This window comes from Pholcus phalangioides, unplaced genomic scaffold (genome assembly GCF_987345545.1).
Source record: "Pholcus phalangioides strain wild (caught in Gottingen) unplaced genomic scaffold, Ppha-v1.0 ptg000042l_1, whole genome shotgun sequence".
Taxonomy (NCBI): Eukaryota; Metazoa; Arthropoda; class Arachnida; order Araneae; family Pholcidae; genus Pholcus; species Pholcus phalangioides.
The window spans coordinates 14,433,989-14,450,341 of NW_028301628.1; the positions used below are offsets into that span (position 1 = coordinate 14,433,989).

General features: G+C 36.4%; 1 protein-coding gene across 9 annotated transcripts in view; it reads left to right on the forward strand.

The window, feature by feature from the left end:
- LOC149064525 (putative phosphorylase b kinase regulatory subunit beta) overlaps positions 1-16,353 on the forward strand; it is a 231,969-nt gene that overhangs the window by 97,679 nt on the left and 117,937 nt on the right. For all 9 annotated transcript variants that reach the window (XM_089255135.1, XM_089255137.1, XM_089255139.1 and 6 more), the window contains one exon: positions 9,695-9,850. In XM_089255135.1, coding sequence (XP_089111261.1) covers positions 9,695-9,850 — 156 coding nt within the window. The remainder of the gene's footprint in view (positions 1-9,694; positions 9,851-16,353) is intronic.

Below are 16,353 nucleotides of genomic sequence, written 5' to 3' on the forward strand. Positions count from 1 at the left end.
CACTCACTGTGTAGGACTAGGATTTTCACTGTACTTATGGGTGTACTATGGGTGATTGGCCAATGTATATGTGGATTGCATGAAAATCCTAAATATTTTCATAAAAATCGAAAGTGAAAGGTATGGTGTGCAATTTGTATGTGTGGAACTATTGGTTCCTATATTTATGAGGATGATGTCAGATAGGCTATAGCTGTTAATGCTGACCATCGATAGCAATTTGACTCAGTCCAATCTGTTACTCAGATTCAACAGCTCTTGACTATTCCTCTGGGATTACCTAGAGAAATTCTCTGCTCATCGTTTGCAGACAATTTATGAATTTTAAGGCATCAGCTGTGAAATAGTCCACAGGATATGAACAGATGTACTAAGAAAACATTCTTGCATCACTTTGCAGGGTTGTTGATTTTTTTTATTTTTTTTTAATAAAATCGATTTTTTTTGATTTAAATCACGATTTTTTTGATTTTTTTAAACAAAATATATAAAATATATATATTACCAACACACTAGTCATTAATCTATGCTTTCTTTAAAGAATATAAAATTAAAGAAATTTAAACTTACAAAAATAATGACTATTTAAAAAATATTTGCATACTAAAGAGAAAAAATCATAACTTGTGAAATATTTCAGAACATTTTATTAAGAAAAGGGGGAAAAAACACTTGTTGAATCTTACATCAAGTATTAAATAATTTTACCCTGTATGAATAATTGTTCATTTGTTTCATTAGAAACACTAGTTTGGGATGCTTTGTCTACTCTTAATCTGTTTTGCTATTTGGAATGAACTGCACCCTTGAAAAAATCCTTTCAACACAGGCATCAGTGATTTGGCTGTAATTAGCATGTTTACAAATCACATATCGCTCTGTGTGTGTAATTGTATCTTTATCCAAAACATTATAAAAACTATTCCACCACTCAAAATCAGATATTGTATCAACAACCTTAGTATGAAAAAAAAAATTTTTTTAGCATGAAATAGCCGCTGTGGTGGTCGAGTGGTTATAGTGCCGGACTCGTGATGCGAGGATCCGGGTTCGAACCCCACAGTGGTGGTCGGCTGAAGTTGGTTTTCTGTGGTTCCCAACTTCAAGGCGCAAATGCGAGCCGACCTCCCCGTTAAAAAGTCTCGCCACAGAGAGCAACAGTCCTACAACGGTAAATCATTCAACCATAACACTTCACTTATAGTTAGTAAAACTGGGGGCAGATGACAGTACTACACATAACAAGCATTACACAATAACAAACTATACGTCAGGTTGCACTACACGTACACGCACATTCCCGCATTTACCGATTCGTTGGGGGGGGATTTTCGTTGGGGGAACGCATTTACCGTTCCGCGGGGGGGGGGTGCATGTGTGGTGTAGCAGTAGTAGGTAGGGGCTCGGGGATCCATGATGTTCTTAAGTCAGCCACCTCGCTGGGCAATTTGCCTGTTGTGGCGTTGTATTTGTATTGTATTTGTATGAAATGATTCCAACTTTCCCAAAAACTAATGTAATTGCCAAGAAACCAGAGCCACATTTTTGTTTGATAAATTCAAGACCATTAATTCCCTATTAGAAGTTAACACTGATGAGCTTAGAATAAATCAGCAAAGTGTGCATCTGTTAATGATTGTTCATACATATTTTTATACTCTGATGACAAAACCTTTTTATTGTTTGATGTTGATGCTGCTTTTATCTTCAATTGCAGCTTTTTCCATCCCAATACACATTCAGCTATGGAGCAGTTGTGTGTGTGTGTGTGTGTTCCTTTGTACTTTGTACAAAATCGTTAATTTCAACTTTTGGTTTCAGAATTGTCATTATGTTCTTGACAATTTTTTTTTAAAATCAATATTTAAGATTTCACTAGAGATGTTACTGAAATCTGTGGTCTTCACAAACTTTGGTAACAACTGCTGAATTTTTAACGTAAGATTCAAGAGAATCAATAAGTATTCCATCATACCACTGCAGGAAGACCAATTCACTTCCACCTTACACATGATACCATGCTTTAGAGAGATGATTGCGGAAGTATCTAAATATACTTGTAACATGCTTTGTTACATAAGTTTTATCCAAATCTTCGGCTAACAAGTTTAAAATGTGGGCGCTGTCCCAATATGTAAGTCCTGAAAAGCCAAGCTTTTCATCCAGAGTCTTTCTGGAAGAAACCATATTTGCAGTAACAAAATTTTGTAACAAAACTTGATATGTTACATTTGAAGTTTTCTTCTGTTGACTTCACTGAACTAAAAACCACATTTGTTAAATAATTTCCAGCATGTGATAAGCTGGATGTGTCAATAGTATCAACATGGATGGCTTTACCACACCATTTGATAAAACACAGAATTTATTCATTATGTATATCCATCCATTGCCATGTAATTTTTGATTTTCTAAGTCACCTTTACAGGGATGCCGGAACATATTTGCTGGTATTGCTAAAGCAATACCAATCATTCGAATGGTATTGCTTAGAAATACCAATTACTTGGCTCACTGGGGTGAGTTTATGTGATGCTCATCTGAACAACAGACATATGTTCAGCTTGAACATTGAGTTTTTTTGTTCCATCCATATTTATCCAAATAAATACACTTTTGCCACTCTTTTCTTCTTCTATGGGTTTTTTTTTTTTTGGTATAATCAGTGGACAACACAAGATTTCTCATTCGTAATGAGACACGTTTGGCAATCATGTGGCCTACGAGACAGTGCTGCACACAGGTTCTGACTGCAAGCGAGACCGATGGACAGAGCATCACCAGCAATACCAATTGGTTCAAATAACAATTACCATTTGAACATAGCTCAAATATTGCACTGAAAGAGCTTTTTTTTTTAATTAACATTTTTGAAGAAATACCCTTTCCTTGTGAGGAGTTGCATAGCTGTAGCTCCTTTTGTTTGCTAGTCATTTCATGTTCGAGGGACGTTCCCATACACCCTGTATATCCATCAAGCATGAGAATGAAATGAGCCTCATAGAATCTGAATACCACAGCGGTACTCACAGCAATAGACTTGAGATAGTATGTTTCATCGCTGATTTCAGACGAATCTAAACCCTTTGAGTGGCATTGACAAGATATATCGCCTTCTTATTTTACCATTGACAAGCCCAAATATTTTGTAAAGTTAATCCCTCCCTCAGTGGAACACTTTTTCCTATACCAATGGTTCACAAACTTCTGTTGACCACTGCTCCCTTGCCTAATTCATGATTCGTCATCGGCTCTTCAAGATAGATTAATAGATATTTTCCTGTATAAACTTTTCCCATAACTTCTTCAAAGCATAAATAGGTGCACAAATCAATATCTCAAGCTCGCCGTGACACCCTACATAAAGGTTAGCGATGCTTCTAGAAACAGTGATGCATACTTTGAAAAAGCTGCTCTATACCCATTACTTTTTTATTACTTTATATACTCATTTAGTGCTGAAAATCATAAGGAAGCTTATTGCTATTATGCCGTGTAAAGGGATAAAAACATCATTCAATAGTCTCATCAATATAGTTGAAAAAAAAGCAAGAAAAAAAAGTCGCTGAGAAAAAATAAAACAGAAAATAAATAAATGCAATAATGACATAGCTTTACTATCTGAAGTTTATACCACCAAAAAAAAAAAATAAATAAAATAAACCATATTGCAGAACCGTTTATTTCATAGCTATTACCAAAATTAAAATTCATAGCTCAACATAAGTATAGATAAACAAATACACACAGACACAGAAACATGTATTTAAAAAAGACATCCTAGTAAAATGAGATGCTGTATATTGAGATTTAGGGACGAAGGAGATGCTTGTTTTTTTTATTTTTCATGACTTCTGAGAGATTTGTGCAGGGGTGCAAGAGCTGCGCCAATTTCGCTAAATTGCGCCGAAACAGTTATCTTGCTACATGGCACGCCAAGATGCCGAATCCCTACGTATTTGCGCTAATTCTTGTTCGTGGTTCGCTGAGGTACCGTGAATGCACTTAGTGCGTCAAATACCCGGAATTTAGGAGAAAGAAGCATCAAAATTTTGTTCACGGGACGCTTTCTTTCCATGGATATGAAAGGGGGAAACTTCAATTTTTTTCACTTCCCACCATCTACCACAATCGTGTCATCTCGTGACCTTGGAAAGTATTTGTACTATATTGAAGTAGTCCATATAACCTTTTGAAGTAGTTGGTATAACCCGCGGGCTATCGAAGTCCCTGAATGAATATGCCGAATTTTCTTATTTCAGAGAGCATTTTTTCTCCATCCTGCAGGTTATATACTAAAAATAATGGTAATTTCTGCGCTAACAACCTGCGTTGAAAAACAGCATATCTACCGCATAAATTCGCTTTATTTCCCACAACATTACACACGCGCCTTTGCGAAGAATCAAAAAGGGGGATTGGTTTACTCGTTTAAATTACCGAAATTTTTCGGAGATCATTGGGAAAAAACTGGATCTGTAAAAACTCCATCTTATATATCCATAGTTTTGTCGTCTAGCCACAATGTGGTCGTGTGGTTATCGTCGACGGTTGCAGATCGTGACAATTTCACACCGTGAAAATCCAGATTTGACGAACAGGGCCGGCTTGAGGAATAAAATCTCTACCCATGCAGAACCTACTTTTTGATGCTACTGACCACGTTTTTTTTGTTCCACAAAGTTTTTTTTCACCCTTTCAACTTCATTTGGCACCCCTCCTAGAGTGGCGCCTAATATGGCCGCAAGGTCCGCCCCTGCGTTGGTGAGGGAGGGGCATGCTCTTAACAATAGTCAAAGGAAGGACTTTGTACTAGGAGCAAGTTCATTTTATATGTACATATCTTCTTTGAGATACCTATATATATAAATGCCCTACCTTTCCAAAACATATTGTTAAAGAGAATGAAATGCTTGCACCCTCTCTTGTTTTTCGCACTCCCTCGTGCATTGCTGCGATGGTACATTACTCCTTCACGTATTGCTAGGATGTTGCTTAACATTGTATCACCAACAGAACTATCAATTATTTTATCATCTACCAAGTGATGAATGGGTTGCACTACAATGCAAAGAATTACAAGAAGTGAAATCAGTTCAGAGAATAGATAGATATTGGGCATACATATTCAAACTTTGTAACCTTGAAAGCAGCCCAAAGTTCAAAATTTTGCCAGTTTTGGTGAAGGCTTTTTTATCTTTAACACATGGTAATGCAGACAGTTAAAGATAGTTCAGTATTAACAAAAGTCTGTTTGAAAAGTGAAAAACCTTTCCATCCAATGCTTTAAAAGAAAGCACACGAAATCTTATGTTCAAGGGCATGAAAAATTCGAAAAAAATTGTCATGAAGATGCCAAACTTCTGAAAGCGACTCGCGATTCATATAGAAAATATTGTAACAGGCTTCAGGCTCAGAAAACAGCAGAAAAACACATTTTAAATTTATTAACATGCTATTATGTTGAGAAATTTTTTAAGTAAAAATGGTATTTATATATATATATATTTTTTTTTTGCATTTCGCTTTTAAATTTCTGATAAGTTAACTTTTTTTCACGACAACCCTTATTCTGCACAATTTGTGAAGGAAATTTAGAATTGTTTGCTCCAACCATTTTTGGCAAAATGTTTGGCATTTCACAGAAAAATTACTCCTTATATTGCAGATACAGTTAGTTTTTAGATCTACTCCAATTTCAAAATTTCTGCTCCAAAATGGATGAGGGGCACTTACACCCCTGATTTGTGAAGAAAAAATAAATGACTGCAAATAAAAAGAAAAGATACACAACGTTTTAATCATCACCATGAACATAGGCGTACATCAATTTTTTTCGAGAAGAAGGGGTGTTTTAGATATTTTTCCCTTCTGTGGGGGTTTACGTTTTTTCCTGCAAAATGACAGTACAATTTTGTCTCAAGGGGGATAGAACCCCGAAACCCCCCTTGCATACGCCAATGACCATGAAGTTATCGTCAAAAACACCAGGAAACCCCTCCGCTACTACTTCCAGAACGCATGTGAATAATCATTTCAGCATTCTATATTTACAAAAGACAAATCTCAACAATGATTCTTGTGCATGAAAGAAAAAATGATTCTTGTGCATGAAAGAAAAAATGATTCGATAAACGAGATCAAACACTGATTGCATGCACCATGAAAATTGAGACAAAAATGTCTCGCGCATCTCTTTTCTGGACATACACGCATACACAAATTATACATCATGTTGTACAATGGAAAAGTGAAGGAAATTTTTTTGAGTAATTGAAAAAAAAGTATTTTAGCTAAATCACTATATTTATTTTAATTTGCATGTTTTTGTTTTTTTTCATTACTTTCCATACTGCCAACGGTAAAAGTCACCATACTTCCCTCACACACGGACAACCCATGAATTCATAGAATCAGTATTTTAAGGTGATGCTTGGCTCTATTTCGGGCCATAAGTTATCAATTAATTCATGTTTGAGAAGTCTGCACACTTTTCCAGACGTCTGACTTGCTCATTATCCCCTAGGGTTGACAAAACAAAATTTTGCTTAAAAAAGGACACCATAAACCAAATTTCGTTATAATTTTCTTCCCACCATTGTGATTTGCGTTGTGGTGTTCAAAATCAAAGCCGGCACCGATGCCCGCGGGCACCACGGGGAATTGCAAATGGATATAGCTTCTTTTTTCCTCGGAACCAAATATTTCTATAGGGAGAGGAAAAAATCGTTTTGCAGACCCATTCAACACATACGTTCAATTAACAATATTTTAGCTGTCGGTCTTTTTACTACTCAGCGAAAAGAGAGCCCCTGATAGCATACAATTAGTGTGCAGCCTGGCTGTTCCTTGAATAGATATGTAGTACACCTACCATATGAAGGGGGAAAAAAACCTTTCTGTTGTACTGCTAGACTTCCTATGGTGTGTAATTTTTTTCCCGCTCATCTGTCGGATGACCAGCTACATGTAGAGAATGGAATAATTCCTTGCCGTTCGTGTAAGATTGAACTATGTCACATAGTAATAATCACAAATTTGCTCTACTGTTGTGGAATAACGAAACGCTCCTAAAAAAAATGCTTAAGATCTGTTTTTTTCAAAGTTCAAAGGATTTCATAGTGACATTAATGAACTAGATTTCACCCCATGTAAGTTTGCTTTTATCTAAATGACATTTTTTTTGCTTTTTTTTTGTGTAATTGTAGAAAAACCATCCGCTGTCGTATAAATTGGGAATGTCACCAATAATTTTGAGTAGTTCAACTCTTAAATTCGGCAGACATCAATTTTTGTTGTGCAGACAACATTAACCAATTTCCAAGTTCGGCATTTGACCCCACAAGGGAAGGGCTGACATGGGAATGGACTTGGAACAATTACCATAATTTTTTGGGGTTTTTCAAGCTGTAAACTAACTACAGAAGATACTGTTTAGCTTGAAAAGGGAATCAGATGCAACAAAAGTAAATACTGGCCCCTTAAATTAGAAAAAAGTGTGTTTGGGTTTTATGCTGCCCAGGGTGTGTGTGCCTTGTGCGCCCGTTTTTAAATCCACCTCCTACTTGGGCCCGCCAGAAATCCCAGCCTACGTGGTGTGAGGGCATAGCCCAGCCAACAAAATTTAAACAACAGATATTCACTGACTAGCCAAGCACCTCTTCACCTTAGTCTCACCCCCTCCCCCTATTCCCCAATTCTTGCTTTTCCCTCAGTGGAGAAAACGGTTGAGGCTGTCAAAAAGAAATGACAGAAGGAGATTTCCAGCCTGAAAGTGAGAGCTGCTCTTAGGAGTGTGTGACAGGAGCGGTCGCACTGGACACCGTGCTTTATTGGTCCCCGTACTCACAGTAAACTATTGGAGGCTTTCATGAATTCTGAAATTACTTCTTGCATTAATTCTGAAATCGCCCTCCTCCTCGTAAATTCTGAAGTTTTATTGATGCTGGAATTATTTTTGATTCAAGTCCAAAATTTTTATCAGTTTCAGAATTTTTTTCTCTCATTAGTTTAAAATTACCTTCAGTGTTGAATTTTTGCCAGTTTTTGTGTTAATTTATTGAATTGTGTATTTAACATTTTCTGTATGGATATTTCACAGCATTCTTGTATATTTTGAAATAATGGATGCCGATTCCTCCTCTCCACCAAATATATAAAATCAGGCAAATATTTTTCGTCTCTGAAACTGTTGAGACGCACCGGACCCCTTAGGTAAGGACCGAAGTGTCGTCAAAAAGAATGGGCCCACCCAGGCACGGCTTGGAGTCTCACACAGATTAGATCTGGTTGAAACTTTCGATAATTTGCCTAATGGGGCCTCGGAAAAATAACTTACCCTGGGGGCCTATGAAAGATCCTAGCGCAGGCAGCGTTGGAGGATGTGTGGGGCATCTTATACACTTATATATGTCAGGGATTCTCAAACTTTTCCCACCCGCAGCACCTTTTTCTCTAATCAACGATTATCCGCAGCTCCCCACGGAGCAGTTTAACAAAGAGTCTCTTCGAAAAACCTTTGCAGGGTGCCGTGGCACACAGTTCGAGAACCCCTGTATTATGTAATCGTATCACTTTCTGTTTTCAATGTAAGCTTCCCCAATACTCTGAAACACTATACTCAAATGTTCCACTCTATGGTGATGGTTGTCAATTTAAATTATTGGAGAAGTTGAAACGGGAATCCAGCTAAATCATCAACAATCCAATCCAAAAAAACGGTAAAATACATACGAAATAATTATTCGATTTCAGAATATGCATTACCATGCAGTGCCGTCTTAACGCATGAGCCCAGGCATCTCAAGAAAAGAGGGGCCTCACAAAAATTAGATTTCTTTGAAATTTTCCATAATTTACCTGGTAGGGCATCAGAAAAATCACTTGGTCCGGGGGCCCACGATGCGCTTAAGATGGCTCTGGGCACAGGGAATCCAGAGACATTTTAAATTAACAGAAATTGAAAAATTTAGCATATAAAAAGGTATTTTCTTTCAATATTTTAATTTATTGAAAAAAATAATTTTAATTTTTAATTGTCTTGGGCAATACCGTCTTCAGAGCGTCATGGGTCCCCGGCCAAGTAATTTTTCTCAGATCCCACCTGGAAAATTCTCGAAAATTTTAACTGGGTCTCATTTTTGTCAGGGCCCGGGTGGGCCCATGCGTTAAGAAGGTACTGGTCTTGGGGCAGACATGGTACCCCTATAGCCCCCCCCCCCTGCATAGGTTTGTTACATTTTACTGTGGTAAAAATCTTGCCACTACTGCAAAAGTAGGTTGAAGAACAGGTCATCGTTGAAATCAAATAGATTCAGAAAAAAAACAGGAGACACTACTTCAAAAAAGGGCGTATGGTCAGTGGAAAATATATGTAAATATCGTAGCCTGTACAGAGAAATGACTCTCATACTTTGAGCAACACCAATCATTTTTGACTTCCGGCGTCCCTGCAACTTTACATCCTCTATCAGCTAAATTAGCAGTACACACTGCTATTTATCAGTACGCACTGCTGCCTAACTGTAATAATGTATTCATTTATTTATATATAACATCCATAAAATATAAATATTACAACAAGCACTCCATTCCTTCCCGTTTTGACTTTAAGTGATGAATACAATATTCACCAACTTGTATATGCCATACTTTTGATTACATTTTTAAAGGGTTTTTTTTTCCAAATTTGCAGATGCTGTTGTTCCTATGTACTTTTATGTACCAACTGAATCTGTAGCAGCTGAACACATGGAACCAGGTTCACAGAAAAGGATAGCAAGTGCCGAAGGTGATGCTGATAACCTCTTCCTCATGGGTCAAGCTCTTTATATTATGAGTGAATTGTTGAGTAAGTTGAGGAGCCATGTTTTTCATATAGTTCTAATGACACCATACTTTGTAACAGTTATTTTTTTTTGCTGTTACAGTAGCAAAAAGTGGTAAAAATATGAAAAACATCAAAAGTATAAAAAAATGTATATCTACTACATTATGGGTGCTATGTAATTATCAATTATTGGAACTTTAATGCTGGTGTGTATATAGTTTTCACTGTTTTTTTTTTACATAAATCGGAGTATGCCATGGACAATGTGGATGTGCTTGCAATTCAGCTTTATAAAACCAAGCGTCCCCCCCCCCCCCGTTAATATTCCTGAGGAACTTGCTGGAGATTACAATTCACCAAAGTTTGCAATCTGACCACTGTTTATAACATTTTGATGTATCCCCACAGCCAGAAGTTGCAAGGGTTAAGGTGCATCCTGTCAAAATGGGTCTTCAGCAGCTGCTTTGCTGGTATTGCAATGTGCATCTTGATAGAAGTTCTATGCACACACTGATGCTGTGGAAGTGCCGAAATGATGTGGTTGCACAAAATATATTATACTGCTGGCCAAGTACAGCATCATCTACTTGCATATTTTGCACTTTTTCTTTTGCGAAAGAAACTTCCATTGCTTCAGGAGTATCCATGCAAATTTTCAAGTCATTCTGATCAGTACCTATTGTATAGTTTTGGAATCAAAACTTAAATTATAATCACCCTGTATATAGCTGATTATTTTTCATAAATCTGTTACTACTATACAGTAGAACCTTGATTAACTGGGCTTAACAGTGTGAAAGTATAAAAAAAACAACTATTGAATATTAAGACTGGGAGATATACAGTAGGAGATGTGCTACTTCTTATGGGAAAGAAAATGAAAATGTATGTGAGGTAATGTACACTGGTCTTTGTCCTTTAAGGACAGCTGGTGTCTTTATTGGATTATAGGACCGCCTGCCCCTAGCATGATGGTGTCACTACTGTTGCTGCTTCTTTGTGAAGGGAAAAAGAAACCTGTGAGATAATACACCACTACATTTAGATGTGTGATGCATTTCTTATTCATGACTTTGTTAAAGATAGAGCATCAGTATGTAGCCAAAGGTTAGAAAATGTTGTAAGAATGAGAAATTTTTTCCTCTGTATATAACTTTAAATAACTAAGATACTTCATATGAAAAATATATATATATTCTGGCCACTTTTATGAGACTTTTTGAAAAAAACCACTTATAAAATGTTGTCATTTAAAGATATACCATCAGAATGTACCCCAAGGATATAAAATGTGGTAAAAATGAAACATTTTGGCTAATAATGAACCAATATCATATTTTTCAAGGAAAAAAAAATTATATTTAGGCAACTTTTATTTGATTTTTTGAAAAAAACCACTTGGTTAAAACCAAGGTTTAAGCCAACGTGGTTTAAACCAAACAACCCTGCTAGGTAGTAAATCATCCATAGATGGTGATGGACCTGAGTTGTGCTCAGTTTGGAAAAAAAAAAGTAATGTTTATCTCAAACCCTTTCATCTGATTGTGAGGAAAATCGTTAATTCCAGAAGTAAAAAAAGAAAATAAAACTAGTTTTAAATGTTTAATCTTTGTAAAAAGTGAATTCAATTCTCATTGACGAGTGGCTTGGGTTTTTTGAACATTGTTCAGTGCGGGTTGAAAAGTAAATAGAAAGAATGCTGTTTCATTTTAAACAGTGTCTTCATGTTCCTCTCAAGTCATTCTACCGTTTTTCTGAGGCTTAGTTCGTCTTGGACAGAAGTATGCTGTAAGGTTTTGGAGACCACACCTACAGAGGGACATAGACTTGTTTGAGAGGGAGCGAAGAAGAGGTAGGCATGTCCTTGTGACACATGGGGCTTGAGTTATGAAGAAATTGTTGTGTTGAATGAAGAAAGACTTCATTTTTTGAGTATGTTTACATTAGAAGAATGCAGGTGTCTGGGGAAGGAGGATATGGTTGAAATGTTAAAAATTTTCAATTGGTTGTGATGTCGCAAGGAATTTTTCTCTAATATGGCTGTGAATAAGTGCAATAGCTTGCCCTGGGGATAGTAAATTCTAACACAATTGACACGTTTAAAAATAAATGATAAACATATTGGAGTAAATCGGGAAGCTATCCATACTTAGATAAGATACAATCATGAATATTTTTATGATAGTAATAGTGATAGAAACCTGAGAGACACCCAGGCTCTGTCACATTCGGTGATATAAGCACATTGTCCCAGGGGACTTGGGTGCCTCCAGGGAACCTAACCGTTTATTGAGCTTGAGAAAGATATATTACATACATGGACAGATGCCATTACGCACCTCGCCAGTAAACAAGTATAGAATTTATGTTTCGAAAAATGGTGATTCATGTAAATAAATCACAATTATAAATCACGAAATCATAATAATAGTCATAATCGAGAATAGTTCTTAATAAAATTTGATTTGATTCTCTTCAGTGATTTTCTTCGAATTAGTAACTATCACATCAATGAAAGATGTCAATCTGCTGCTGGGTTGATCTAATCGCTGCAACGTGTGGTTTGATTTGGTCCAAAGACATTCGTCAGTAATTGCTGCTTGTATCCAGCTTTTCGATAAGCCTGTATGGATCAAATCATTCTCGACTATTCAGGTTCCTCTTCTCTAAACAGATGTATGAGATCGCTGTCTGGGTGTAGTTGACGTCGTATTCTAGTGGATCTAACTGCCATAGGTGGTTTTTGGTTCTGGCTCTGGGACTAGCTCTGATATCCTCAGGATGCTACTCTAGAAAGCAGACCAGTTTACATTTTTTTTTTTTCGAATCTTCCCGCTTCTGGATGCACTCAAGCCAAGGTATTCGCAGATGTTCAGCTGGCTCTCTGAAGTGGAAAGCCATTGTCTTGGGTCATAGAGTTGCGTAGTGAAGAGGCGTGCCTATGGCCGAACACGCGCATTTATCACTGGGGATTGATTTGAACCTATGAAGGTTAGCCAGAAACAGACCCTATGATCGATCTAAAATTGTAGATTTGTATAGAGAACATACAGAGACACACAGACAATCAATTATATATATATAGATGGATATAAGAATGACTACTCTGTGTCATCTTCTCCCCTACGTACCACTCTATATTTTGTGCCAGCACTGGAGAGTTAGTCAGTATTAGATCGGGCCATCCATAGCTTCCTGTGTGGCCATATGTGGGTGTCTTATTATCGGCATTCAACAAAATTAAATCTTTTGCCAGAATGAGATCTAGTATCATCTGACCTCTTTCATTGTTATCATAACCCCATAGATTATTATGACCATTCCAATCAGAAGATATAATGATTCTATGTTTTGAGTTCTTCATGATCATATCCTCCATTTCTTGTATGTCCTTGCATAAGTACTTCAGACGTGTTTATTGGTTACATTTTTCAAGTTTTATAAAAGAAATTTTATCAAAGTTTTATAGTGTAATACCAGCCTTAGGCCGGGATTATATTTAAAATAGCCCCATTATAAAAGTTTTGTAAAAGCTTTGATAAAACGTGAAAAATTCAACCAATAAGATCACGGGTTGCATTTGCTTGAATGCAACCGATGTGCCTATTGGTTGAATTTTTCAACTTTTATAAAAGATATTTTATAAAACTTTATAGAAGTCCGGGATTACACTATAAAAATTTTATAATAATTCTTTTAAAAAAGCAACTAATAAATTTCGAATGCAACCGATAAATTTATTAGTTGCTTTTTTCAAGTTTTATAAAATAACTTTCATAAACCTTTTAGCATGAAATCCCATCCTTAAGGCACGTATACACTATCACGCGGATCATGCAATGCAAGCGTTCGCAATTGGTTGTTCAGTAATTTGTACGGTGTTCCTAACGATTAACAAATCATTCTTGATCTGTTTGAACCGATTCAGTAGGAGTCTGTTTTTTCGACGAACACAAAGGAATTCTTCCTTCTTGTTTGGACGCCATCGTTATCGGTGTGCGTGTTTGTATGTGCTTCTGAGCCTATCTAGAGCCTTCATTTCTTTCCCTCGTCTTATTTCGTGAAAGTTGTTTAATTTAATAGTCATAATAAGTGAAATTCGTAATTTTTGAGTCATTTAAATTTGTCATTAACAGTCATTTAAATTCGTTTATCATGTTCCTCAATAGTCGTTACTGCCGCTCAAAACCTACAGATAGTGTTGAAACAGCTCTCCGATGGAGCCATTGTTGATGATGATGATGATTTGTTTCGGAAATCGTACCCACTCAATACATTGCGAACGCTTGGGAATGCTTGCATTGCACGATCCGCACACGCCTTTAGATTAGTCACTTCTGAAATATAAAATTTCATTTTTTTAAGTTTATAGACTAAATATCGAGTAAAATATACTTGTAGGTATCGGGGGAACCACTAAAAATGTTCAAGTGCTAGGGTCTTCAAACGTCTTAATCCGGCCCTGAGTGAACAATAACTGAGTGATAACATTGTTTAATGAAAGTTTTTTTTTTTTAAGTTTAAAAAAATTAAAATATTAAATATTTAAAATAATTAAAATATTTATATTTTAAACTAATTTTAAAAATTTAAAAGCAAAAATTAAAATTTTTAAATTAAATTCAAAAGTTATTAAAGTATGTAGTCAATTAAATGTTCGTAATGAACAGAACGACTTATAATTTTGGTCCCGTCAGTGGCCGTTTTGTTGGCAGGTTTTATTGTATAAATTGTAAAGTATGGACAAAAAGCAGTTAAAGTTGCTATATCTCCATCTCAGAAGGAAACAGGGATAGACATATGTGGGTACATCCTATTGATGAACAGGGACCTTCATATGGTGTTTTTAAGGGTATTTATGGCAAATAATTAAAAAAATTCCGTTCAAAATCATCTTTAAAAAGTAGCCAAAGATGCGGATGAATTCACTCTGCATCCGCATCGTGTGAATAGCCCCGAATAACCCAATTGTCAAAACTTCTTTGTGCAAATGCGGAGCCCGCACTTAGGTTTTGACACATGCAGACGACGTCCGGACCCGCATGAACATTTCCTAGGTGCAGAGATATTTCAGCTCGTCTGAAAGGCTCAGTATATTCCAATTGTTAAAACTTCTTCCAGACCCGCATCCACTCCATGTGAAAGGCCTCTAATGGCCGTATTCACCGACGGCTGTTAACATGCAAGCGCCTGCTAAAACGATGGTTATTTGGAAAACGGTATTCTCCGCGCTTCACAGACCGGTTAGCAGTCGGTTTTTTCGTTAAAATGTAGCCACTGCTATTTGGGCTGTTAAAAAATGACAGGCATGTTAACGCATGCGCGATTAGTGTGTTTTCGGACTTCACCACTTTTCTTTAATGTTTATTTCGTGGACTTCGATTTTTTTTAGGGTATTTTTCCGAAAATTCGAATTTTATTCGCGCTCTGAAGTTTCGTTTTTTCTTTCTTTTTCTTGGTAATTCAAAGTCCGTTTTGCGGACTAAAAAAATTTTTTTTTCAATATTTTTGAAAATTCTAATGCAGTCGAATCCCGTTTTAACGAATACCGTTATAGCGAAAATCTCGTTTTAATGAACACTTTTCTCATCCCCCAGCTAAGTTTACGTAGGAGCAATGCTAAAACCTGCAATAACTTCATAACGAAATTTCGTTATAACGAAGTGATTTTTCCGGTATCTTGGAGTTCGTTATAACGGGATTCGACTGTACAATTTCAGACTTGAATTTTTTTTTTTTTTTGGTAATTTGTTTTGCGGAATTCAAATTCCATTTTTTCGGTTTCTTTCTTGGGTACTTCATAGTTTCATGAACTCTGAAATGCATATCGCGCTTTTGGGCAATTCGAAGTTAAATTTCACGGACGTTGAATTACCAAATATATATTTATACAGTTGGATCCGCCTATATAACATTTTTCATAAACCATCATGGGAAAACGCTTTAAACGGAAAATCTTATTGTTGAGAATGATTGGGACCGTGGCCCCCACACATAGGCGGAGATAGACTTGGAAGTCTGGGGGGACACGATGTCAATTCATATATACATTAGACCTTTGACGTTAGGGGGGGGGGGGAGGAATCCCTCCCCGCCCATGTTTCCACAACGGCCGGGGCTGACAAGGCTCCTGTCCCGGGACAATTACTATAATTTTTTTCACGCTATAAATGCACTATAGAAGGGCCAGCCAGATCCCAGCCTAAGGGTCCTGCTCCAGGATGTGGGGACATGAAAATAATTAGTCTTAATAATCGAGAAAACGTTGTGGGGATGTTATAAGCGTATCGGCTGTATATGTAATATTAATAATAATGAAGACTTTCAAATTTCATTTTCTGGACTTTGAATCTATTTTCGTATATGTATATACATATATTAGAAACGAATTCTATTTCATTGTCTCTGCATTCAATTTTTTCTGTGCATTTGGTAATTTAAAAATATATACTTTAAACCATCGGTTCTCAACTACTATTTAAAAATATTTATAATCATTTTTTTAAATTTTACTGTTTTTTATT